Source organism: Netta rufina (assembly GCF_964035555.1).
Source record: "Netta rufina genome assembly, chromosome: 13".
Classification (NCBI taxonomy): domain Eukaryota; kingdom Metazoa; phylum Chordata; class Aves; order Anseriformes; family Anatidae; genus Netta; species Netta rufina.
The window spans coordinates 11,396,027-11,422,073 of NC_140136.1; the positions used below are offsets into that span (position 1 = coordinate 11,396,027).

The 26,047-nt window shown below is 59.9% G+C and overlaps 2 protein-coding genes across 5 annotated transcripts; one reads left to right on the top strand and one right to left on the bottom strand.

Moving 5' to 3' along the window:
* Positions 1–416: 416 nt before the first annotated feature.
* NDRG4 (NDRG family member 4) lies at positions 417–17,320 on the top strand (the record flags this gene model as incomplete). Of its 4 annotated transcripts, XM_084294628.1 has the most annotated exons (17): positions 417–512; positions 4,445–4,536; positions 4,968–5,012; positions 12,165–12,270; positions 12,666–12,786; positions 12,973–13,035; positions 13,224–13,284; positions 13,614–13,700; positions 13,834–13,890; positions 14,230–14,333; positions 14,614–14,670; positions 14,758–14,809; positions 15,360–15,407; positions 15,649–15,684; positions 15,879–15,930; positions 16,400–16,438; positions 17,166–17,320. In XM_084294628.1, 17 exons carry the CDS (start codon positions 476–478, stop codon positions 17,318–17,320), a joined length of 1,212 nt encoding a protein of 403 aa, XP_084150754.1. The 4 variants fall into 4 exon arrangements, with proteins under 4 accessions (XP_084150754.1, XP_084150755.1, XP_084150756.1 ...); XM_084294629.1 differs by lacking the exon at positions 16,400–16,438; XM_084294630.1 differs by lacking the exons at positions 417–512; positions 4,445–4,536; positions 4,968–5,012 and adding an exon at positions 9,189–9,209.
* A 6,704-nt stretch (positions 17,321–24,024) lies between these two features.
* On the bottom strand, positions 24,025–26,047 carry LOC311214135 (uncharacterized protein). The gene is made up of 5 exons (XM_084294585.1): positions 25,945–26,047; positions 25,389–25,442; positions 24,883–24,987; positions 24,683–24,729; positions 24,025–24,473 (listed from the first exon to the last, which is right to left on the bottom strand). Exons 1-5 carry the CDS (start codon positions 25,991–25,993, stop codon positions 24,363–24,365), a joined length of 366 nt encoding a protein of 121 aa, XP_084150711.1. The 5' UTR covers positions 25,994–26,047; the 3' UTR covers positions 24,025–24,362.

Sequence of the window (26,047 nt, forward strand, 5' to 3'; positions counted from 1 at the left end):
GTCCCCTTGAACACCACCATCCTGGGGACCTCTGGGCTGCTCCACCTTTACGGGGACTCTGAGCCCCCTTGGGCACGGCCCCATACCCGGGGGATCTCCCCAGGGACCCCCTGCACATCCTCCCCACCCCAGAGCCGCTCGGCACCCGCAGCCACCCCGGCCCCACTCCGGGTCCCCCCCGGCTCCCCGCAGGCCGCTGTGGGTTCCCCCCCACCCCCGCAGCTCTCCATCTCCCCTTTCGCTCCCCCCGTTCCCAGCCCGGACCCATTGTCCACCCGTTCCCAGCCCCGTTCCCGGCCCCATCCCCATCCCCGTCCCCTCCTCTCCGGCCCCGCTAAGGGGAGGAACCGGCCGGCCGGGGCCGTGCCCAGCCGCGCCCCTGCGCCGCCCCGTGCGCTCCGGCTCCGCCACCGGCACCGGCACCGGCACCGGCACCGGCTCCGCTCTCTCCCCACGCCGGGGCCGCCGGCCCGGCATGAAGGTGCTCCGGCACAAGATCGAGCTGCTGACAGGTACGGCCCGGCTCGGCCCGGCTCGGCCCGGGGGCTGCCGCATCCCCCGCTCCGGGGCTGGGCTCCACGCTGCGCCCTCGGGGGGCTCCGGTGGCCGCGGGGCGCTGGGGGCCGGCTGGGGAGGCCGGAGGGGCGAGGAGGGGGGAATGGGGCCGCTGGGGAGATGGGGCGGGGGGCTGAGGGGCTTCCAGCACCCGCCTGGCAGCCGGGCCCCCTCCCCAAGGGGGGCTGCTGGAGGGGCCGCGCACACGCGCGACGTTTTTGGGGTCCGGGAGGCGGCTCCTGGGCGAGGCGTGAGGTACCGGGGGGTACAGAAGGGGGCACGAGGGGCCTGTAGAAAGAGCCCCCAGCCTCGCCACCGCGGCCCCCAGCCTGGGGGGCGCAGCCCCGGCTCCCCAGGGCCGGCAGATGGGGGTCTGCGGGCTCCTGAACTCCCCCGGGCAGCCCCGCAGCCACCGGGCGGCGAGTGCGGGTGCTGGGCTGCGGGACTGTGCCCCGGGGGATGCGGAGGGCCGAGGGGTTCATCCTGCATCGGGGGGGACACGGGAGGTGGTGGGGGTCTCCTCAGCCCTGCTGCTCAGCAGGAGATGCCGGGGAACCGCTTCCCTGCCTGCAGTCCCCTTCCTCCCTCTCCCTGCCTCGCTGGAGGTGGTTTTTGTTTCGGTGCCTGGCACCCCTCAGCCCATGGGTGCCATGCTGGCATTGCCGGGGTGCCGCAGCCACCCCGGGCAGGACGCAGGGCTGCGATGGGGAAGCTCTCGTGGGGCCGGTGCATCATCCAAGGGTCCCCTGCCTTCTGGCTGCGTGCCGCCCGGTGTCAGACCCTGCCCGCAGCCTCGTCACGGTGATAATAATAATGATAACGGGCATGCGTTTCCTTGCCATAAGCTGGTTCTCCTCCAATAAGCAGCCATGGGGCTGCGGATCCCCGGGGAAGGTAAGCCAGCGTGGCTGTTTCCATCTGCAGGCACACAGGAGATGCCAAGGCAGAGCCCGTGGGGCTGTCTGCAAGAGCCCAGCCAGAGCTGGGTGCTGCTGGGCACGCCATTGCCCCACACCTGCCTCCTCTGTCCCTCACCCTTCCCCTTCCCACCACCAGCCATTCCCATTCCCTGCAGGACAAAGTTTTTCTTCCTTTCCTACTACTCAGTTTGAGCTCATCCCTGGGAGACGCAGGGGCAGGGCTGGGAGTTTGTGAGAGCTCGAGCTGGTGTGCTACAAGAGCCTGGGAGGTGTGGTTGCTGGCTCTGGGCACGTCTGGCCCGTTGCTAAAAGGAATTGCTTACACTGCTGCTCTGTGACAGCCTAGGGGGATTAGGGAGCACATGTTGCAGCACTGTCCTCAGAGGAGCGCCAGCTCGCTGAGGTCCTGGTGCTCGGCTCTTGTTTGGGTGTGCAAGTGAATAATAACATGCTTGGTTTGGGGTTAGGGAAGGAGACAGCTCCCAGCTGGGCCCAAGGCAGAGCAAGAGCACCTGGGGCAGCATGCTGGGGATGGGTGCTGCTGGGGAGCATCGGGATGAGCTGAAGGGAAAAGGGTTTGCAGCCAGCTGTGTTGGCATCTCCCAGGCCATCTCCATGTGGCGTTGCCAGCCCCAGTACCCCAGCATGTGGCGGGGGTGCTTGTGCCCCACAGTTTCACTGCAGAGCACCCCAGCCACCGCAGCACTGGGCCGACCCCTGCAGCCTCTCCACTGGGCTCACTGGGGCTGGCAGCGGGGCAGCTGAGGGCCTGTGGCTGATCTCACACCCTTGGCTTCCTCACCAGCCCTCTGCAGTGACGGTGACACTGTTCGCTGCCCCGCTTCTGCGCTCGGGGAGCAGGGGCGAGGGTGGCTGTGGGCTGGCCGCAGCAGCCAGGCCCCCGTGGCAGCCAGCAGCGTGGCTGTGATCCTGCGGGCGGGCTGCTGCACCCATGGGACGCCCTGTCACAGGACAGAGATCCCCTTCGGGGCTGGCCTTTACATCCCTGCTCTGCTCCCAGGCCCAGCACCGCTCTCGGTGGCTGTCCCTTGCGCGCTGGGGCTGCTGGTTGGTGCCCCTCATGGGCTGGGTTCCCCCCGCCACACAGGCAAGATCACGGGGCCTTTCCTCATTGCCTGGCCACCCTCCCTCCGATATCAGCTGCAGGCTTTAATTAACGAAGGCACTAACCACACGCTAAGTGCTGGCCCCACGCACCCCAGGGCTGTGGCTGTGCGGTGTGGCGGGGCGGTCAGCGTGTGACACGCCGCTCTCTTCCAGACCCAGCTGCTGGTGAGGCTGATTTTTCCCCAACTTTTTAACCCTCCCTTCCTGAGATCAGGCGCTGGGCTGCTAGGCTGGAGCCAGCACAGGCTCTGTGTCGTCTTGGCTGTGCTGGCGGGCTGCAGGAGCAGGCTGGCTCTGACATGAAGCTGCATTGCCAGCGGCAGCCTGGCAGCCCCCTGTCCCCGCTGCGGATGCCCCAGCGTGGTGGGACCCTTGCTGCTGGCCACGGGCACGAGGACTCCCAGCACTTGGAGCCGTGGCTATTCCAGGAGGCTCTGTGCTGGTGTTTCTCCCTCAAAACTCTTCTGGTTTGTTGGATGGCTCCAAAAGGGCAAGGCAAGGCGCGGTTTCTGCAGAGAGCAGCCAGGTGGCAGAGCTTGCTTGCTTTTCAACTGAAAACCCGATCGGATTAGGAAAAAAAAAAACCACAAACGGTTTTGGAGGGGAGCTCACAACCAGCTCCCATGTTCCGGGCAGCTGGGGCAGGGGTGAACGCGCCTTGTGATGCTCTCGCCCTGCATTTCTGCATCTCCAGCCTTGGCTGCTCAAGGCTGGGAGGTGGGCAAAGCGTGGAGGAGGCCTGGCTGAGACTGTGGAGGGAGCAGGAGCTGTGTCTGCTCGGTGCTGGCATAGCCCCATACTCTCCCCAGTATCCATGGGGAGCTGGCTGTTTGGAGCAGGAGCTCCTCTGGAGGCTTGGTGTCTGGAAAGAGGTAGCAGGAGCGGGGCGGGGGGGAAAGCTGTGAGGGTAAATGCTGGGGGGGCTGTGTCTGACTGAGCAGGGACACTGCCCTCGCTCTGGGACCTGCTGGTTGCCCACCCTGCGCATGCACAGGGGATTTGGGGTTGTCCTCACCCCTGTTCTCCCATGTGTCCGTCACCTTCCACGTGCAGCCAGCTATGTGAGCACCCCCTCGCTCCACTTTGCTTTCTGAGCTGGGCTCAGTTCTGGGGCTATTTTGGAGATGCCAGTGCCGGGGCGTGCAAACTCCTAGTGCCCTGGTCAGCAGGGCAGTCCCACGCCTCTGCTGAGCAAGGGCTCTGCAGTGAAGTCTGTTCCTGCGAGCCCTGGGGCTGAGCTGCCAGCTGGCCGGGACCTGCTCTGCAGGCGAGCAGGCTGTGGGGGTAAATCGTTGCAATAAAAGCTTCAGGCAGGCTCCCTGCTCCCTGCTGGGGCCATGCCAGCTGCTCAGAGCAGCCCTCTGCCTCCCTGCATGGCTGGGAAACCTCGCCCCTCGGTCTGGCTGTGCAGGGAGATCTCCCTCAGTCCTACCCTTCTCCGCCTGTGCCCTAAAACTAGCCAAAACCTGGACTTTTCTTACTCTGGTTGATGCTGGAAGCTGGAGTGTGAGTTGGCTAAGGGCTTGCAGGGGTGACCAGCATGGACAGACCAAGCTGCTCTCCCAGTTTGCCTGAGGCAGCCCTGGAGCCAAGTCTGTTCTCAACTGGGAGAACTGGACAGGAGTGGGAGCTGAGCTCCACCAGACGCTGCCAGCCCTCTGCCCGACTCCCAGCCCCCAGCAGGGGGACGAGGCAGCACACCAGGACCCTGGTGGACAGGGGGACTGAAGCTGATTTGGCTCTCTGGGAACCCTCTCCATGGGCAGAAAGGCTCAGGGAGGCCTAGGAGGCAGCGGGGGCAGGACCCTGCAGGGCACTGACATCTCCCTCCCCCCGGGCAGGGCTGCTGCTGCAGGAGATGACCATGGCAGGGCTGCACGAGCTGCGCTTTACGGAGGAGAAGCCACTGCTGCGGGGCCAGGACACCGAGCTGGTGAGTTGGGAGGCAGCTCTGGCTCTGGCCTCATGCATGGGGTGCTGGGAGGGGGGCGTTGTGGGGTGGTAATGCCGGGCGTGTGTTGGCACTGGGGTTTGTGGGGTGCGTGCGGTTATGCTGGCAATGGGTGCGGGTTTGCACGGATATTGGGTGCGTGTGTGTGTGAAGGGGAACGGCTTTTGTCTCGGTGTGATGACGTGGGGAGATTTTGCACACACGGTGCCACAGTGCTGGTGTAGCTAAGTGTGTCTGCACACATTTGGGTGCGTGCCCACGCGGCCACTTTGCACATGGGGGTGACCCCACAACCCTGTGCACCGCAGAGGGTCCTTGTAGTACCGGGGGGCTTTGCGTGCCAGCTGGGCAGAGGGAGTGTGAGGGGCAGCAGGGCAATGCCTCTGTCCCTAACAGCTGCCTTTCTCCCCCAGGAGAACTCAGAAGTCTTCCTTTCTACTGTGGACACAGACTGGAAGGTAGGACCGGCTGCGGGGAGGGGACAGGAGGTGCCTCGTGCCCCTGGGCTTGGGGACCCACAGGCCAGCGTGGTGGGTCAGTGCAGGGCACTGAGTGGGCCCTGGGGATGGGTGGTGTTGGCTGCACCGGCCCCAGCTTGCAGGTGGTGGCCGCTTGGTGTCCGTGCATGGGGCTGTGTGCCACGGCCCCTGTAGGGAGGGGACATGGCCACGGCTTTGCAGTCTGCCTGGCAGAGCCTCTGAGGATGCTGGCTGCTGCCCTTAGCGCTGGCACTCAGATGTGTCTGGTGGGCACTTGGCAACACTCCGGGGACAAAAGCTTTTTGAAAGAAGCAAAACCGAGCTGCTTCTCCAGCCCCTCTGCCATTGCCATGGTAATGGTTCCCTGGGCGATGCCAGCTCCCCGGTTACACGAGGGTGGCTGAAAGTCTCTTTCTCTTTCGGAGTGCCAGGGCACTGCCCGCCTCTCCTGGGGACCGGGGCCCCTCCACTCACCCAGCCCGTGAGCTGCTGCAGCCAGCCCTCGTCGCAGCAGCAGCCACACTGGGCAGCGCTGCACCAACTGGGGCTGCCGGGCAGAGGGAGGCTGGTAGCCGTGAGTCCCTGATGGTGGTCACTCTCTGCAGAGCCAAGCATCCAGCAGAGAGCTTTGCAATCAGCCTCCCACTGCCGTCTTGACCCTGGCACTGTGGGAGCAGAGCCAAGGTGCTGGGCTGCCCTGCCTCTGTTTCGCCTGTTGGAAAAGGGGATACGTGCTGTCAGGGGGCAGGTGGCTGTCCTCTCTCAGCTCCCTGTGAGCAGCAGGGCACAGCTGGACAGAGAGTAAAGAGCTTCACCGGGGTGCTGGGATATGCTGGTGTGATTCACAGAGAAGGTGGCAACGTTCTGGTGTCACCGCAGCAAGGGTGAGGCATGAGAAGGAGGTGGCGGTGCCAGGGGCATGGTGAATGGCACAGCCCTGCACCCTTGTTATATTGAAAAGTTAACTGGGAAAGGATAAAGGTGGGCCCAAGCCAGCTGGGCCCTGCGTCGTCTTGGTTCCTCTCCAACAGCCTGTGAGGGATGAGCTTCCCAGGCTGTGCTGGGACAGCTCTTGCTTTCCCCCAGCCTGGTGCTTTGCAGGCTGGGCCCCTGCAAAGGTTGGGGCAGACAGAGGCTGCCCTTCTTTGGGGAGATCTTACTCCATTTTCTAGTCTCATCCCCTTGGGGTTATTCATTCCAGCCCCCAGCTTAGGTCTTCGCTGTCCCTATTTTCCACCCCAGAACTAGTTGCTGTTGCAATGTTGAGATGCTCTCATCTGGCTCAGGGGCTTTGCCAGCACCATGGCCAAAACGTCTGGTGGAGAAGGGCAGCACAGGTGGCTGCTAATGATGTGTGGCCCTGTGCAGGCAGTCCCCAGAGGTACCCATGGCAGGGCAGCCATCACCCACCCCTGAAATCCCCAGGAGTAGGCATCCCTGGGCCTGCCAGTCTCTGTATTGGCTTCACCACGGTTCCAGGGTTATTTTTTGCAGTGCTGTGGGCTGGCTGGGTGCACATTGCTGTGCAATCCGCTCTGCTTGCTCTTCATGGCTGCAACTGCTTGTGCTCTCCTGTAGCAGGTTTTTCCCTTTCCCCAGCGTGCTCTCCTGAGGCACAACCAGTGGTGCTGGTGGGCTGCCCCTCCGGAGCTGGCTGTACTCTAACATGGGGCAGCTGCGGGGCTGTTCTCACAGAAGCCACCCCTCATTGCCACCAAAACCTTGCCACGTAAACCCAATACAGGGATACTTCCTGAACCCTGTCAGGGGTGGTGCCATGACCACTTTCCTGGGGAGCCTTTTCTGGTGCCCGGCCACACTCTCAGTGGAGAACCTTTTCTTATATTGGATCTGACCCTGCCCTGTCCCAGCTCCATGCCGTCCCCTCGGGTCCTGTCGCTGTCCCCAGAGAGCAGAGCTCAGCACCTGCCCCTCCGCTCCCTGTGAGGGAGCTGCAGGCCGCCATGAGGCCTCCCCTCTGCCTGCTCTGCCCTGGGCTGAACAAACCAAGGCACCTCAGCCGCTCCTACATCATTGTCCTCCACACCCTTCACCATCTTCATTGTGCTTCTTTGGCCACATATACTTTAATATCCTTCTTATATTTTGGTGCCCAAACCTGCACACAGCCCTCAAGGTGAGGCCACACCAGAGCAGAGCAGGACAATCTCTTCCCTCAGCAGCCAGCAGTGCCGTGCCTGAGGCACCCCAGGACACGACTGACCCTTTGGGCAGCAGGGCACACTGCTTCAGCTGGTTGTCGGCCAGAACCCCCAGATCCCTTTCCGTGGCCGTTCTCCAGCCTCTTATCCTCCAGCCTGTACATACAGCCAGGGTTGCCCCATCCCAGGTGCAGAATCTGGCACTTGCTCATTAAATTTGGTGTGGCTGGTGATTTCCCAGCCCTCTAGCCTGTCAAGATCTCTCAGCAAGCCCTCTGTGCCCTGAGGCAGTCAACACCTCCCAGCTGACTGGGACCTCTCTGTATTCCCAAGACGATTGCAGAGTAGTTGAGAGGAGTCTCACATCGGCCAGCTTTTTGAGTACCCTGCAATGAATCCCATGAGGCTGGTAGACTTATGTGCGTTCAGCTGGCAAAATGGCACACAGACCTGTGAATAGCTTTGTTTCTGTGGTGGAATTCACTCAGCACCTGGGCTTCCCCCTCTCATGTGGTCCTTCATTAGCAGAGGGGTCATCTCTGTGGGGTTAGTGTCAGAGAACCTGCAGGACAAAACACTGCAGGGGAAAGTTTCCTTGCTAGCCTGGTTTGTTGTCCCTCCTCTCTCCTTTGGGTGGAGGAAAGAGATGTTCCCAAGGTAAAGTGGCTCGGATCTGTTGTTCCACATCAGAGACTCAACGGGAGCAAGCATCACCAGTGGGTGATGCTGTGGATACACAGTGAAGCCTGGGCTTCTGTTGCTGGACCAGACTCGTGGGCAGATGGGTTGTCCTCTTGTGAAGCCTCTTGGAATCGTGGCAGAAACAAAGTGCACATGCACACGGAGGGACACATGCATGTGTGTGCATGTGCTGCATGCATTGGCCCAGGGATGGTGTCCTTCCCATCAGGGCTGCTGGGTTGTTGTTCCTCCTGGTTTATTTACCTGCCATCAGTGATGTCCAGGTTCAGGCTAAATTGAGTTCCATGTTCCCATTGTGTGCCAGCATCCTGCACCAGGCAAGGCTGGGGGGATTTATGTCAGTGCTAGCATGTCCCGTGACATGCTCCATGTCCACGCAAATGCACTGTGTGCACCCTTCATTGCATATGTGCATATTCCTGCCTTGAGTGCAGGCCTTATGTTCCCAGGTAAAGTAACGGGGCAGCATTCATCTGTGTTCTCACAGAGGCATGAGGTTCTGTATGTATGCAGCTCATTGTGCATCCGTGGGCACGCGTGCTGGCCTGTAACCTCGCGTGGGTTCAGTGTCAGGCACCTCATTTACTTGTCCAAAGGTTGCATGCACAGACACACGGGGCATGGACTCACACAGTTTTGCCTGGTCCCTGCGTGTCCGTGCTTGTATGTGTTCCTGTGCATGTGTGTGCACGGTGACGTGCATACACGGAAGCACCACCGGCAGTGCCTGTGGGTGTGTGTGCACTACTGCAGGGCTCTGGGCGGCTGCAGACCCGAGCATGACTCTGCGTGTTTGCGCGTGGCACAGAGCCATGTGTGCATGCATGCCTGGGTGTAGGTGTAGGGTGCTGGGCTCTGCCCTGATAATGCTGCGTGCGTTGGGGGGGTGTCAGCACAGCCCCTTCTGGGCGCCTGTACCTGGCTCAGGCTGCCAAAGGAGGGAAGATGGAGCGGGTACCGCGCGGCGCCAGGCGTTTTTCTTCATAAACAAGGGTATTTGGGGCCAATTGGAGCATGAATAATTCCCGTGGCAGCCAATGGCCGAGAGCCGGCTGCATCGCAGCACTCGCCTGCAATGGAGGCCAAACCTGCTGGGGCTGCGCCTTGCGCCGAGGGGGAAGGGAGAGGGAGGGCTTAGCGCAGGGCTGGGGCTCCGCTATAAATCGAGGCGAGGGGCTGAGCTAGCACAGAGCTCTGCTTCGCCCCAGCCTGCTGCAGCACCGTGCCCTGCGCCAGGACCCTGTGCACGGTCTGCCCTGCCTGCACATCCTTGCCTGCCCGGCTCCTCGCCATGCCTGAGTGCTGGGATGGGGTAGGTACCGCTGTCCCCGTGCTACCTTCCCTTCCTTGCGGGTTTTGCCCCAGTTTCTCTCCCACTGGCTGAGGCTGGGCGACTGCACCAAGCAGAGCTTGCTGCGCATCAGGCAGATGTTGGTGTGGGGGCAGCTGCCGCCGGGGAGCCCTTCCTCCCTTCCTTCCCCCAGCTACAGCACTGCTGCATCCCCGATGTGACGCAGGTTTTGGGGCTGCATTGTCCTTGAGCGTGTCCTCCCCAGGCCCGGCGGCGATGGTGCCCCAGGCCGTGCTGAGCCAGCGCAGTGCCTGCAGCTGCGGGCTGCACGGGGCTGGCTGTGGGCACCCAGGGCACAGCGGGGACAGGGGAGACGGGAGGACTATAGAGAGGTGACCTCCGGACGTTTTGGATGTCTGGGATATTTTCCAGCCTCCGCAGTGATTGCAACACCTGGTGGCAAAGGGCTGGTGTGGAGGGGTGGCACTGCAGTGCAGAGGAGGGGTGAGCAGGTGGGAGCACTGCAGTGGGCGAGTGAGAGCCTTGCAGTTCCCCAGCCCCACATGGGACTGGGCTCTCCCAGGCACCTATGGGTGCTGTGGCCCAGGATTGTCCATGCCCCCCTTCATCCTGGCTTCATCCCTTCCTCCCAGCCTCTCCCCTGAGCGAGAGCGAGTGTTCCTGCAGCAGAGGGCAGGGCTGTGGTACCCAGCGATGCTGCAGAGGCTGTGCCACAGCCAGGGATGTGCCTGGGCTCACGGGTGGGGGTCACAGCGCTAGGGAAGGAGCTGCCACCTTATTTTGGTATCACAGACTGAGCTGTAAGGGAACCACAGCTGTGTGGGTGGGAGGGAGGAAGCCCTGTGCTCAGGATCAGACCACAAGGACACCTCCTACACGGTCACCTTGGGCCAAGCCTTTCCTCTGCCTTGACCTCCCTGTCTGTTGCCTGCTCATCACCTGCAGAGGTGGGTGGGGAGAGAAGCAAAACCCAGCTCGACCCTGGGGAGCAGAAGGATGGCTGTGGCTGGCGGGTGGGGTGGGGGCACTCCTGGGGAGCTGAGCATCATCTCCAAGGAGCCCTTGAGCTGCCCTCGAGCGCCGTGTGCCCACGGGTATGGCTGCCCTTGGCGAGGGGAGGCACTGCAGGGAGGAGGACCCGTCCTCAGGCTGCTCCTCCCGCCTGCCGGAGGCCCGTGTCCTTCAGAGTCCTTGGTGGCGCGTCGTGGCCTGTGGGAGCACCCACGTGGGGGTGGAGGGCCCCGCTCTCCTCGCATCTTCCCATCCGCAGGGCTTGCCGGTGCCTGCAGTGAGGACCGCTCCGCATCAGGCACCGTGCCAGCATCCCCTGCCTGGCCCCACTCGGGACGTGATGCTCCCGAGCCTGCTGCATCCCAGCTTTGAGGTCACTGCCACCAGGCCAGCTGGCAGGCACGGGCATCAGGAGGGGACCCCTGTTATTTTGGGCAGCAGCCAGGCTCACAGCCTCAGTTTCCCTTGGGATGGTGGCCATGAAGGTGAGGCTGGAGCCTCAGGGTCCACAGCTGTCAGGGATTGAGCATCAGGATGCAGCTAGAGGAGCGTGACCTTGCAGGCCAGGGACAGCGGCACCGGTACGCACTGTGAGAAGCCCTGACGGCAGCATGTGGGGGCTGGAGGTCACCTGTGCCCTGAGACAGTGCCGTGACACTGAGCTCCTCCCTGCTCCCTCCTCCTCCTCAGCAGGGCTGGGTGGGGGTCAGAGGATGGACAGGTAGGAGCTGGCTCGGTGACAGCCCCCACTCCCACCCCCGTCCCCTGGAAGGCAGGGAAACTGAGGCATGGGGCAGTCCTGGTCCCTGTATGGGGCACAGCCGTTTCAGACCGATGGGTTCTGAGGTTATTTTCACTGTCATTTGCGGCTCAGGATGCGTCATTTCCTCGGGCGGTGTGTGAGGTCTGCCCTCAGCCTGTTTGCGCCACGCACGGTGAATCCAGGCCAGCTGGGCCGTGCTGCTCTCTCTCATCCTGTTGCCAGAACTCTCCTGGTCTCAGGTCCTCTAAGACCTCCTGTCCCACCCTGTGAGCCCATCCCATCCCAAACCTCTGTCCCTTGACACCATCCTGTGCTCCCACACCATGATACACCTCTCAAACCCTAAATCTTCCATCCTAAATTCCCATCCCAAGCACTCCATTTTTACTCCGTGCTCCCACACCACCCCAAACCTCCCTTCCCATCCTGCGATCCCTCTGTCCCATCTCAACCCTCCTGTGCCATCCCTGATGCCCCAACTTTCTCAGATCACCTTTCTGGGGCATGGCAGTACCTTTGCCAGTCACTGGCTCCTGGGCAGTGTCCCGTGCCTCAGTTTCCCTGTTGGAAGGGGTTTGCACAGACTGTTCACAGCCACTGCCAAGTCGGGGGATCCCGAGCTATCCATGTGGGTGAAATCTGCTTATGACCACACTGAAGGCAAGGGTGTAGCTGGCACATGGGTCCCATGAGAAGCCACAAAGAGGTGTTTGAGCCTGCAGAGGGACCGTCCAAGGGCTGCTATTAAATATGCAGATGCTATCAAATGGATATAGTTGCATCCAGCTTGGGAAAATCCCACCCTGGGGCGAGTCGGTGGAGGCCGGGAGTGTTTACAGGGGCTTGCTTGCTCTGCCCTCTGCTGCCAGCCAGGACCTGAGGCTGCCTGGAGCCTGGGGTTTTCCTGAGGCAGCTGCTCCCCTGCCTCCTGCGCACCCAGGGGCCCATCCTGTGCCAGGTCCCAGCCTGGGGGCTCTCAGCCCTGCTTGCTCCAGGCATGGGGCTGCAGGGGTGCATTGGAGGCATCGCTTCTCAGCCTTTTGGCTAAGATCAAGGGCAGTGTGTAGTGTACGGGGCTGTGTGTAGTGTACGGGGCTGTGTGTAGTGTAGGCAGGGATGGTGGGACAGGAGGAGGTGTCAGGGGCAGGGCCAGCGTCACCCCATCTCTCCTCGTCCCCCAGGAACACGACATCGAGACACCCTACGGGCTGCTGCACGTGGTCATTCGGGGCTCACCCAAGGGGAATCGCCCGGCCATCCTGACATACCACGACGTGGGCCTCAACCGTGAGTGCTGGCCTCCAGGAGGGTGGGGAGCAGGGCAGGGTAGGGGCAAGCCAGCAGCTGGGACATCAGCCAAGGGCCCTGGCTTGGTGTCAAGGTGCCGAGGGCTCCCTCATGATACGGAGGGTTTCTGTGGCATCCAAGAGAGCCGGGAGTCCCAAACTTCTCATCCTCCTGGCTGCGCCCGTCCCTCCCCACGTCTCCCATCCCCATAAGGGTCACAATCCTTGCTAACAGCGGCCACGGTCTCTGTGGAAGGGTACGGAAGGGCTTTGGTGGCACATCAGCTCCGGGACAAGGGGCAGTGGGACAGCAGTGACCCCTCTCCATGCTCCCCTGGCCCACCAGGCCCTCATGCCGGGGTGCTTGGTCTCTGATCGCTGCCTGCCCTTTGACAGACAAGCTCTGCTTCAACACCTTCTTCAACTACGAGGACATGCAGGAGATCACGAAGCACTTTGTGGTGTGCCACGTGGATGCGCCAGGACAACAGGCAGGAGCCTCGCAGTTCCCACAGGGGTAGGTGCCAGCCCTGGGGACATCCTGATGGGATGTCACCTCCCTGCCCACCGGGATGTCACTGCCCGGGCCATCACCTGCCTGTGGGCCCCTCAAAGCTGTGCCAAAGCCCAGGGCTGGTGGGTGAGCAGGCGGGTGGTGTTTCCCTGCCCCACATCCACCTCCCCGTGCCTCCCCATGCTGCAGGTACCAGTACCCGTCCATGGACCAGCTGGCTGCCATGTTACCCAGCGTGGTGCAGCATTTCGGGTGAGTCACCTCTCCTCCGAGGGGCTGGGAAGGACCTGGGGCTGGGCATGGGGCTGAAGGACTTACCCCGGGTAGCTGGCACCCTGCATGGCCTTTTGGGCCCCGTCCTGGTTGAAGGCAGAGGGGTGCCCCAGGGGAAGGTGTCCTGGAGCCCACCGTTTCCCCATCCGCGCCTCTCTGCTTTCCAGGTTCAAGTACGTGATCGGGATCGGCGTTGGGGCAGGAGCCTACGTGCTGGCCAAGTTTGCGGTGAGCCTGGGGCCGGGATGGAGTCACCTGGGCCTCCTGCCAGCCTGGGGCCTGGGGCAGAGCAGGAGCTGATGGCCTGGGCACGCCGTGCCGCTGCAAAGTCTCCTGGAGAGAGGGGCAGGCCAGGATGGCCGTGCTGTGGTCATGGGGCTGGGCAGTCCCGTGCCTGCTGCAGCTGAGCCGGGTCTCCTGTCCCACCACGTCAGCCCCCTTTGCCCAGGACTCCCGGGGATGTCCCTGGCCTGGCTGCGGTGCCCACGCGGTGGGCAGTGGTGCTGGTGGGCGCGTTGCCCCTTCCCGCTGAGCATCACCCCTCTTGCTTGGTGCAGCTCATCTTCCCTGACCTGGTTGAAGGGCTGGTCCTCATGAACATCGACCCCAACGGCAAAGGCTGGATTGACTGGGCAGCTGCCAAGGTGGGCACGGCCCCAAACCCCTCCAAGCCCTGGCGGCTCCCTGGGGCTCAGGGTCCCCATCCTGTGCCGCCCTGCGGGGCCAGGGCAGGAGCCAGCCACGGTGGGACAATAACTCCCCGTGTTCCCTCCACAGCTCTCGGGCCTCACCAGCACGCTGCCGGACACAGTCCTGTCCCACCTCTTCAGCCAGGTAAGGACTGCCTGCCCTGCCCTGTCCCCCACTGTGCCCCCTGCCCAGCATCCTGGCCACGTGGCTGTGCCCTGACCCCTGTGCTGGGTGCTGTGGTGCCACCAGACCTGACCCATACCTGGGGATGAGGTTGGAGAAGTCCTGTTCATGTGCCTCCTGCTTGATCCAGGGCTCAGCCCCAGCTGATGCCATGTGCAACCTGTGTCCTGCCCAGGCACACTGCCCACAGCATCCTCTTGCTCTGCTCAGTGGGCAAGGCACGGGCAGGCCTGGGAGAGCAGAAGGGCTCCACAGCACCTCGCAGCCTCTGCCCTGATTTTCTGTCCTCTGTTGGCGCAGGAGGAGCTGGTGAACAACACAGAGCTGGTGCAGAGTTACCGGCAGCAGATCGGCAGTGTGGTGAACCAGTTCAACCTCCAGCTATTCCTCAACATGTACAACAGGTGAGTGGCCCCAGGCAGCGTGGCCGCCTTTGCCATGCTGATGAACTGCAGCAGCGGTGTGCCTGTGGAGGGAGTTGCTGCTCCACTGAGTGCTGCATCCCATGGTGTGGGCTCTGCTCAGGGCACGGGGGTGCAGCAGGGATCGCAGGGTGCTGGGATGCTGGGGCTGAGAGACTCTTTCCAGAGCCATTCCCAGAGCAGTGCCCCGGCTCTGTGCTACGATGTCCGTGGCAGTGCCTGCCTAAGGGCTCACACTGGCTCTCTCCTTCTTCTCTGCCAGCCGCAGGGACCTGGACATCAACAGGCCTGGGACCGTGCCCAACGCCAAGACTCTGCGGTAAGAGTCGCTCTGGCACAGCACAGGGGATGCAGGGTGGCAGAGCCCAGCACCAGCCCTGACTGTGCCCTTTCCTCTCATTTCCAGCTGCCCCGTGATGCTGGTGGTGGGGGACAATGCTCCTGCTGAAGAAGGGGTGGTGAGTGAGGGTGTGGGACTGTGGTGCCTGCAGGGTGGCGCAGGGATGGTGCCCCTGTGTGGGCACGCTTGTGTGCACTGCTCAGACATGGAAACTGCCACATGCAGGAGCACTCCGTGCACCTAAAATGCTGCTCGCACACGTGTGTGCTCGCATGTGCCCACATGGTCAACATTTGCACAAATAGCTGCAAGTAGTGTACAGGTGGCCCTGCTTGTACACGTGTGTAACTGTGTGCACACTCCCCTCCAGCACATGTACGTGTGCGTATGTGCTTGTAGACACGTGGGCACACACGGATGCCTCATGAGACACCTCTCCCTCTCCAGCCCCTCACCTTGAGGTGGGGATGGTCCATCCTGCCCAGACACTGTGGAATTGGAAGGTCCCTTACGTCCCACAGCAGGCGGTGGTGGTGTCGGGGGGCTCAGGGCCCACCTAGTCCTGGATGTGCCACTCACAGTGTCAGGGATCAGTGGTGGAATCCGTGGGCAACTTCTGCCAGGCTCAGGGCACCCCAGGGTGCTCATACCGTCCCTCTCACCCACAGGTGGAGTGTAACTCCAAGCTGGATCCCACCAACACCACCTTCCTGAAGGTAAGCGGGTGGCAGGGGGGCAGCAGGGTGGCTCCCACTGCATGTGCAGTGCCCTGTCACCCTGTGCCCCAGCACTGCGGGGTGTCCCCGTCTCCCTGTCACAGGTTTGTCCTGGCTGTGAGGCTGGGGTGAGTGGGGAGAGCGGGGTGGCCTTGGCAGTAGCATCCTGCCAGTGGTGGACAGAGGACAGGGTGGGGGGAAGAGGCATCCCCCCAAACTAACCAGCGCCTTCTCTCTGCAGATGGCAGATTCTGGTGGGCTGCCCCAGGTCACACAGGTGAGCCTCCCCAGTTTCCTCAGTCAGCTGCGTGTACTGGGCCCTGAGGCACGGACTGGTGCTGTCCCTGGCTAGCAGGGAACGGGCTGACGTGGGCACAGGAGTCCGGCGTGGGGGATAGAGGAGGTGGCTTGGGCCTGGGTGGGGATCTCAGCCCTGCTGCTGCCTCAGCTCCTCCTGCTCTCTCCCCGCAGCCCGGCAAGCTGACTGAAGCCTTCAAGTACTTCCTGCAAGGCATGGGCTACAGTGAGTGCCAGGGCTGGGCACAGGGCTGGCCTGGGCGTGTGCGTGCACATGCGTGTGCGTGTGTGTGCAGCCCCTGCCGCAGAAGAGCCTGGCACCCGCGCGTGCCCTGCCGGAGGGCTGCGCGTGCATCGGTAGCGTTACACGTGTGGCTGCACAAGGTGCCCGTGCGTGTGCTCGGGGTGTGGAGCACGCAGTCTCTGCGTGTGCCAGGGCTGTGTGTGTAGGTGTGTGAGCAGGGTCTCTATGGATGTGTTCCTACATGTGTGTGTGTGGATGCGTGAGCAGGGGCTGTGTTTGCACAAGGATGTGGAGAGTTCCCGTGCGTGTGTGTGTGTGCAGGTCCATGTGCACACCTACAGGTCTGTGTACACACATTTGTGGGGCCAGGCGGGGACTCCTGGCCCCATGGAGCCACCGGCATGGCTGATGTTCTTTCTCTGCCCTCCCTGCCCCTGTCCTGCCCCGCCAGTCGCCCACCTGAAGGATCGGAGGCTGAGTGGAGGCACAGGTACCGCTCAGTGCTGCTCGGCCCGTGCCCACCACTGCATGGTGCCCTCCTGGCCCTGAGCCCCCCGTGGCAGGACACTCCTGCTGGCCGGTGTCCCCAAAGCTGCCCGGGCACCTTTGGGAGCAGTCTGGGTACAGAGCTGGCCCTTCCCAGCCAGGCATCTTCTGTCTCGCTCTGCTTTGCTCGAGATGATGGGCTGTCCCCACGCTCTGCCTCACACCCTGAGCCGGGGCTGAGAGCTGAGAAATGGCATTCAGAGAAGTATCCCCATGCAGGCACGGTCTCAGCAGCATGCCCACCGTGCCCTCTTCCAGCTGGACAGGAGCTGTGCCACCCTGCCTGGAGGAGGGCCTCACGTCCCCCAGCCACCCTGGGCAGCCAGGAGAGCTCCCATCCCCACTTACACCCTCTCTGGAGCACAGAGGCCTCTCGGGGCTTCCTCTGGCCTCCTTCCCGGTGGCCACCCGCCCAGGAGCTTTACCAGCTGTGCCTGGTTTGCAGCCTGCCCCAGGGCTCCCCATCCTGCCCCCCGTCCTGTCGTCAGCCTGGAGCTTCTCCTGTTGTAGCACTGCATGCCGCGAGCTTGTGCCGGGGGCCGTTTGCATTGGGGAGCGGGACCTGCGTCCCCACCAGCGGCTTTGCTTGCGTGAGGTAATGTCAGCTCTGTTTCCTTCTGGACCTCGGAGCAAGCCGAGCACCCAGGCCCTCTCTCTCTGTGCCCGTGCAGTGCCATCCGCCAGCATGACCCGCCTGGCACGCTCCCGCACAGCCTCCCTCACCAGCGCCAGCTCGGTGGATGGCGCCCGCCCACGTGCCTGTACCCACTCGGAGAGCACCGAGGCCATGGGGCAGATCAACCACACCATGGAGGTATCGTGCTGAGGCCCACGGCCGCCGCCGCCGTTTCCTCCAGAGCCATCTCCCATCCGTCAGCATCCCGCCAGCACTCACCCGCCCCGCAGACGACCTCTGCCAGGGCCCTCACTCCCTTGGGGTGGATTCATCTTCTTTGCTGTTGGCCTCCCCCCACATCGCTGGGCACCAGAGAAGGAGAGGGGCTTCGCCTTGTCACCTCCAAGCTCTGGGTCCTGGCTTCGCCCAGCAGTCCCACGTGGCTCTGCCTCAGTCCTCACCCTCCCCAGCACCGGCTTGGCCCTGGCTTGGGAGGGAGGGTGGTGGAGGGATGTGGCCGGGATGGGTGAGCAGGGTCGGGGTGGTGGGATGGGGGCAGGATGGTGGGATGGAATAGGACAGCCATACGTGGGCAGAACGGTGGGACACGGAGAGCACCCTGGAGGTAGGTTGGTGTGCCAAGGTGATCCGATGGCTGGCCAGGCTGGAAGGAAGCTGGGGCTGGGAATGGCACTGGCTCTGCCTGTGGCATGCCTGGGCGCTTGGTGGGGGGGTGGATTTGTCGGGTGCCTGCAGGGTTATCACTGCCCTCCCTGCGGCAGCAGCTCCCATTTGTTTCCCTGCTGCTATTCCTTGGGGACCACAGGGGATTCCCTGGCACAGACAAGCCCTGGCGCAAGGTGGCCGTCATGAGAAATCACACACCACACCAAGCCCTCACCCTGGCCACGCATCCCGAGGGCTGCCCCAGAGCAGGGGGAGAGGCCCTGTCTTGCTCTGCTCCAGGAGCCATCGGGGCAGAAGGGGGGTCACGGGCATCCCTTCCCCAGTCCTGCTGTTGTTACAAGAATGACGATCACTGCCTGTCACCAAAATCGCACCCAGGGGCAGGTAGTCCCTGCACCTTGGCTTGCCCATTCCCTGCCGCTCTGGCAGTCTCACTTCAGCTTGGGCTGAGGCCACCAGGGCTCGGAGGCTGCTGTGTCTGGGGACATTGTGAGGCAAAAGATCCCAGAATCCCTCCAGTTTCACCGCAGCCCACAGGTGTCCCCGCAGCAGAGCCATTAGCAATAAGATGAGACACCCCTCGCCCCAGGAAGCCCCCAGCACCCTCTGCCCTGCAGGGCGCCCCAGCCACAGCATGCGGCGTGACCCATGGGACATGAGGAGCATCCCCGTGTCTGGCTTTGTCCATGGGGGTGCACAGAGCAGGCCAGTCCACCCCACACGCCCCCATAGCCACTACAGTTCCTCCCACACTCTACCTGTGCACTGAGCAGGCCATCTCTCAAGGGCTTGGTTCCCCACGAGCTGCAGGGCCCCATCCAGCCACCGGCTGCGGGTGGATTTGACCTTGCTCTCGGCACGGAGAGCCCCGTCATCGTGTAACCCTGCCATCGGCTGCTGCCCCCAGCCCATCCCGGGCAGCAGAGCCCAGCTCTTCTTGTACGCAGGGTGAGGGAGCTCCCCGTTCTGGCAAGAGGGGCTTGGGACTGTTTGGGTAGCCCCTGCGCAGGGTGGCAGCAGAGACCCATTGAGGATCCACCAGGGGCCATCACCTGGGCGAGCAGCACCCCAGTGGGTGCAGGGACAGCGGCGCTGGGCTGTGCAGCCCCACGGGGAGCAGGTCCCACGCAGCACCCTTGAAACAGTCCCCCTGCAGGCCCTGGCCCCACACCTTGTTCCCCCTCCATCAAGGGCCTCCAGGGCTCCCAGCAGGTGTTCAGGGGCTCCTGGCCCTGAGGCCTGAACCCTGGTCAGCACCCCTATAACGAACGGCCACCCTGAACGTGGCCAGTGTCCCCATTTTCCCCCCATTTGTTCTGCCGTGTGCTTCCTTCTCGGTGTGACTCTGAAAGCTAAGTAGATCCTTTTTACTGTAGATACCGCTGTGATCACCTGTTTTCTCAGCGTGTCCTTCCAGATGATATATATATAAATGCCTATACATATTATATATATGGGGTTGTCCAGTCCCGGACCTTTTGGGTTTGTTCTCCACGTTTTCTCGTACAAGCGGTGCCGTGTGGTTCCCTTTGAGGTGGTCTGGTCATGCTTGCCTTTGGTTTCCCACCTGGGTTTTGTTGGTTGGTTCAGTTTTCCCTGTGGTTCGTTCCTTTGAGTTTTGTTGGTTTTCCTCTTTTCCTGGTCACAGCAGAATTTAATGGATTTCCCCCTTTCTCTGTCTGAGCGCAACCTGGTTTTGTCACAGTGGTGTCGAGGCCACAGTACTCACACAAGATGGCAATATGTAAACCAGATTTAACTAACCTGTCACTGTAGAGAGGATTTACTGTATCAAAATAATAATAATAAAGACAGCAAGAACCTGCTGTGCTCTTGTCATATGCTGGCCTAACAGCAGGGGGAAACACGTCCAAGCTCTTCCCAGCACGGCCTGTGGAGATGTGGTGTGCAAGGAGGACAAGACGACCACCATGGCCACTGACCTGCACCCAGGTGGTCCACCACTGTGGTAGGGGCACGTTTGGGCTGGGGGCTGCACAACTGGGCTAGGGGAGCCAGGGAGCACATGGAGGGGAACTGAGGACTCCAAGGTGCACATGGAGGGGAGCAGTGGGGTGCTTTGGCATCACGGCAACGGTAGGCCCCATATTTTTGGGGTGGATGGAGACTAAAAGTCACCAGCTGTGTCCCAATAAAACTGGATCCAAGGAGTGCCCACTGGGGAAGGGAAGACCCATGGCTGCGTGTGTCTGGAGATGGGTCACTAGGGGTCCATAGGACAGCCATCGTCCCTGTCCTGCTCCAGACCCCATCAAGATCTGAACTTCCCAGGCCTCCCCCTGCCCACGTGCATGATCCTCTCCTGGGGAAGGATCCCCTCCCTGTGTCCTAGCCTTCATCTCTGCTCTGGGGAGACAGCGTCTGCTTTGTATTAAGCTTATCCAGACTGGTCCCAGACCCAGAGCATGGTCCACTGCATGGTCCATGGTTGCCTGCGGTGCAGGAAGAACCCAAACGTGGGGTGGGAATCCAAAGCCATGGGACTAAGCTGAGATCTGAGCCAGCAGCCTGGGAGCCTTTCTTGGCTGGCTGGGATGGAGGTGTCTGCTCATCTCCCTGCTTTTGGTTCTACTTTGGGCCTGCTCCAGCCTTGGGTCTTCCCCCTTGCTGCTCTCTCTTGCACATGAAGCTCCGCTTGGGAATTTCTGGACTTCTGGATTAAGATTAAAAAGTTGAGAGGTAAAGGAGGTATAGGGGACCTTATAGTGGGTGTCTGCTGCATGCCACCGTACTGGACCTCATGGGGGACTTGAACCACCCTGAGATCTGTTGGAGGGACAAGACAGCAGGACATAAGCAATCGAGGAAGTTCCTGGAATGCGTTGATGAGAGCTTCCTTCTCCAAGTGATAGAAGAGCCCATGAGGAGAGGTGGTCTGCTGGACCTCATGCTCACCAAAAATGAAGGGGTTGATGGCAGTCTGAAGGTATGACACACCAGGACAGGGTTGTCCAGGGTTTCTTTCAGATGTGGGGACTAACCAAGCAATTGACCAAAGGAAGCATAAATCAAATTAAAAACAGGGAGGAAAAAAATGTTGCAGGTAAAGGAAAAGGGGATGGAAAACAAGAGTTGTGAGGAGCCACTGAGGGCACTGGGGTTGTTTAATCTGGAGAAGAGGAGGCTGAGGGGAGACCTCATGGCTCTCTGCAACTCCCTGGAAGGAGGTTGCAGTGAGGAGGGCTTCAGTTTCTTTTCTCAGGTACAAGTGACAGGACATGAGGAAACGGTCTCAAGTTGCGCCAGGGAAGATTTAGATTGGACATTAGGAAGAATTTCTTCACAGAGAGGACGGTCAAGCATTGGAATGGGCTTCCCAGGGAAGTGGTGGGTTTCCCATCCCAGGAGGTATTTAAGAGACACGTGGCCATGGCATCAAGGGACGTGGTTTAGTGATGAGACTTGGTAGGTCAGGTTGGCTGTTGGACGTGATGACCTTGAAGGTCTTTTCCAACCTAGAGGATTCTATGATACTATGTTGGTAGCTTCCTTGGCCTGGGTAATTTTTCTCCCTCTTCTCCTTCTTCTGAACCTTCTGGTGTCTCCTCTTCTCTTTCTTCACTACACCTTCCTCTTTGATCTTCTTCCCCTAATTCTCTTCTGTTTTCTCTCTTCTTATGTGCTAGCCTTTCTCTTCTTATTCTTGCCAGCCATGTGTACTACTGTCCTCCTACTCCTCACCACATCTTCTACCCTCGCTCTTCTCCATCCTTTTCTGTTTCTTCTCTTCTGCTCTTTGGTTTTATTTTCTTTTTCCCTTTGCTTTTTTTCTGGATTCTCTCACTGCAGTTTGGCTCCCTTCCCTGCTTTATCCCATGTGGTCTCCCACTGCCCTTCCTATTCCTGGTAATGGAGAGTCTGCAGAGGCCAAGCCTCTGTTGTGTCTTCTTCAGGCCCCGAGGGTTGTGTTTTGTGGTTGGGGATGAGGAAAGTGACTGGTTCTTGTGGAGCAGCTGATGGGAATGTCGGTCCTCATAGCCTGGGTTATGGTCTCCCTAACGCCCCCACCACCGGTATGGCTGGGGTGGAGGTTTGGGAGAGACCTTTAGTTGCATCTCATGCATCCAGCATGACTACAGCTTTGCTCAAGACCTTGTATCCTGCTGAACTCTTTCTGCTGGAGATTTTACTGAGGAAAGTGTAGTAACCATGGTTACAGCAACTGCAAAGCTGAGTAATACCAGGGTGAACCAATTCAGCGGTGCCCACGTGCCCAAAATCACCATTGCCAGCTGCAGATGTGATGAAGGACCCCATGCATTAGGGATAAAAACTGTCAGCTTGGTCCAATGAGAAACAGGCATTGTTGTGAGACTAGCAAGGTGCAACTCTGACCTTGCAATGACACATACTGCTTGTTCAGCAATATGTGGAATCTAACTAGAACACCCCAAACCCAAGTGCTGGTCTTCACAAAACAACCTTCACCAAGGATGGTGGAAGCTGAGTGGCTCCTCTGTCACCAGAGTCCCCAGCCACTCACTGGTACAATTCTGACTAAAAAATAATGGGAGAAGCAGCACTTTCAGATCCCTTTCCCAGTATGACTCAAGCTCCCTCTGTGCAGGGAGCAAAGACAGCGGTGCAAGGAGGAAGTCCTTCTGCTCCTGGTCCTGAAACCCGGCCTACTAAGCACGGATGTCTCACCCACCAGGCTTGAGAGTACATGGCTTGGATGTGGGTCCCAGGGAGCCAGAGGGAACCATGGGGCAGGCTCCCAGACACCAACAAGCAGGAGGGGACAGGGAGGCAGCAATTACATGCATGGGGAACATTGCATTTGTTATCACTTGGTCTCTACACAGGCACTTGTGCACTTGCTAAATCACCTGTGATAACATCTTTCTGAGAACTGAAATTCTGGCACTCAGCTCCGGACATGCATACTTCACATCTCTAAAAATAGCCAATCTACAAAGACGTTTCCCCACGCTTCCTGTACGCCCTTGCAAAAGACCCAAAGATCTCAAGAAATTATCTCAGCCAGTTCCTTACGTGCTCATGGGTAACTTCACCACTTGCTCACTACTCTCATTGTTTCTTTTCTGGTTCTGGCTTGCTGCTGGGTGTCCTTCCTAAAAACGGTGTAACAGGTCTGATCCCACTAACCTCAGGTGCAGGGCAGGATGCAAAGATAGTGCTGTGAATGCTTCCACTTCCCTCTGGTTGTGTGTTTATGATTTCTTCTTCTTGGTGAAACAACAAATCAAACCTTTCCTCTTCCTTCCTCTTGTGTCTTTTGTGCAGTGACACAAATACAGAGCCTTTTGCACCACTTGTTAGTTCTAACTCATTTTGTACCTTAGCTTTCTGATTCTACCTCAACAATTCAGCAGTTGTGTTATTCTGCCCACGTCATCGGTATTTCTCCTGTCTTTGTGGCCATTTTGTTCATCTGTGGGATGTTAAGGAGGTCCTCTGCAGCCCTTTTTGCCTCCTCTGAAGCCTCCCCTCTTGCCTCTCCAGCGTGGCCAGTAGACCCCTCGCTGTCCTCTTGCTGGGCTTCATCCCCTCCAGGCTCCCTGCCTGCCCCAGCAGGAGGGAGCAGGGTGGCTGGTGCTGCATTTCGTACCTCCCCACGTAATTTCTGCCTTCTCCTCAAGCTGCAGCACTCCCAGCAATCCTCCTCTTCCTCCAGGTCTATGAGTGTCCAGGAGGAGGCTGGTGAGGAGGTTCTGTGGTTGGTGGAGCCTATTTGTGCCCCTCATTCCCTGGCTATCTCAATGCCTTTATTAGCGTCCCTCCCCACTCCCTGGCAATTCCTCCAGTGCTTCAGCTCAGTCCCCACCAGCAGTAGTAGGTAAATGGCAACACTGACAGCAAAAAACTTCATCTTTTATTTTTATTTTTTTCAGATTAAAGACAGTATTGACAAATATATATGTGTCAATTCCCGGTATAAAGCAAATCACTTCAGCTATAGCCACATTGGACCTCTGCAAAGCAAACTAGTCCTTTCTGTCCCTGCTTCTTGTGTTGCAAGCGAGTGAATCAGACAAGGGTGAAATTCGTCACAGAAGATGCCTGCTCTGGACATAGCAAGGAAATTTAGAAAACTGCTTCAGGGCTTTCACAGCGCATACATCACCCAGTGCTGGCAGGAGAGCTTCCTAGAGGGCCACTTGCTCCAGCCCTAATGGGACACTGAGTGCTTCCCAGGCTGGGGCAGCCACACGGTGCCTGCTGCTGCTACTGAGGCACGGCACAAGTTGCTAGAAGCGGTCACCAGCAATAAGCTGCTGCGGCCTTTCTGTGGGAACACAAGGGGGACCTGTCCCAGCTGGAGAGCTAGCTTCTACCTGGGAATGTAAAGTATATGTACAGCCAGCTGGGGGGAAACAGAAGGTTTTGTGGTTTTGTTGGCCAAGATGGCACTGCCTTAGAGCAGTGGTTTCAGATTGTGAAAACCAGATCCCTGGTTTTCAGGGGTTGCAGCTGTGGCAAGCATGTGACAAGCTGTTTGTCCCTCCCTTCGCTCTCACTTGCCCTGTCCCCAGCAGGAGAACCTTCCCTTTGCATCAGCAGCACCGGCATTCTCAGCTCGCTACTTCTGTTGTGATTTTATCTCAGCGTAAACAACTTCTGAGGCAGCAGCAGGTTTTGTCTCCGTCTTTTCAAACTTCAGCTTCGCGTACATCACCTCCTCGTTTTGAGGCTGCAGAGGAAGACAGCAGTGAGCAGGCCTTTGGCTGTCAGTTCTGTACATATCCAGATACTGGCACAAGTTATTTCCCACTGACCAAACACTGTACGGGAGGCCCTGGCTTGCTCAGAAACTGTTGCTCTGAAGCCCTTTAAAGGGGCATTCAACTGCTTTTTGTTAGAGAGAACAGAGCAACGCATGAAAAGCTCTCCTCAGCTTACCGTGCTGAGCTGACTCATCTCTTCCACATGCTTGCTTTCAGATTTTCCTGAAAAAGAAAATGTCGTTGACTATCGTTAATTTTAATGCAGAAAACACCTGCACAGCAGGCGTCTCCCACGTCTCAGTTCATCCAGAGGTTGTGAGACAGCGCTCACCAGCTCCCACTGGAGATGGTGGTGTAGCCCAGGCTCAGCCTTACCTTTAGCATTCCTTTGGTTCCTTCTGCACAAACACATCAGAACACAAATCAGGAAGAAAAGCGACAAAACCACTGACCCAGGGATGATACATGTGTGGATGATTCCTGTGCAGCAAGCACAGAATGCACGTGAGCTGCTGTCCCCACACCGCAGCTTGCAGCCCCGCAGCAGGAGAGCTCCCAGAGCACCCCGCTGGCTCACGGTCTGCACCCCAAAACACCCACCAGCCTTGCTGACAAAGCCTTGCTGGGGAAGGTCCCCAGAACCTCATCCAAAAGGCTCTGCCAGCTGGGGGCCGTGCGCGGCAGCCCCTTCCCCACATCGCTGGTGCTCGTGGCCTGAGACTGGCTGGTGCCCACACCAATTTGCCAGCAGCTCAGACAGGAGAGAACAGCAGGAGCCATTCCCCACCTTTCTGCCCCTCTTTCTCCCTAAGAACTCCTGCAACCCCCTCATAGCTGCGGACAGTTCAGGCTCCAGCACCTTCGGGGCCGTGGTGCCTCACCTTCATAGGTCTTATTCTCAGGGCTGCTGGTCGGAGACGTCTCAGGGCCCGATTCTGGAAGGCAGAGACACAAGTGAACGCCCACATGGAGGCAGCAGGTGCTATGCTCATTGCTCTGCTTTCGGCGGGGACTCCTGCAGTGTCAGATCAAAAACTGCAGAGGACCTGGGGAGACACCTGCTCCTCCTGCAGCCTAGGCAGAAGGGTCTGCAGGAACCTGCAGCAGGAGGTGCTGCCAAAGCCCTGGGCTCAGTCCCTGTTGTTTTCCAGAGCCACGTGCATTGGGACCGAGGGCTGGCTGTAGGGAAGCTGTCAGCCATAGGGAAGCAGAGATAATGTAGTAGTTGTCCCGTCCCGTCCCCCCCCAAGCCTCCATGACTTCATTCCATCCTCCAAAGCTCACTCTGGCAAGGAGCTTCTGGAGTAGCTTAAAAATTGCTCCTGAACCTCAGAGCTGAAGTCACTTCCCACCTACCAAGCGAGGCCCCCTCTCTGTCTCTGCCTCACCCCTTCCCCTCTGTGCTGCCGTGGGTGTTGGTGGCCTTGTGGCTCTTACCCTGCTGGGTCTTGTTGGTTCCATCTTCCACCCCAGATGTGTTGCTCATCTCACACGTGCATGTTGCTGTTTTTGTTTCATTCACACTTCCAACGGCAGAATG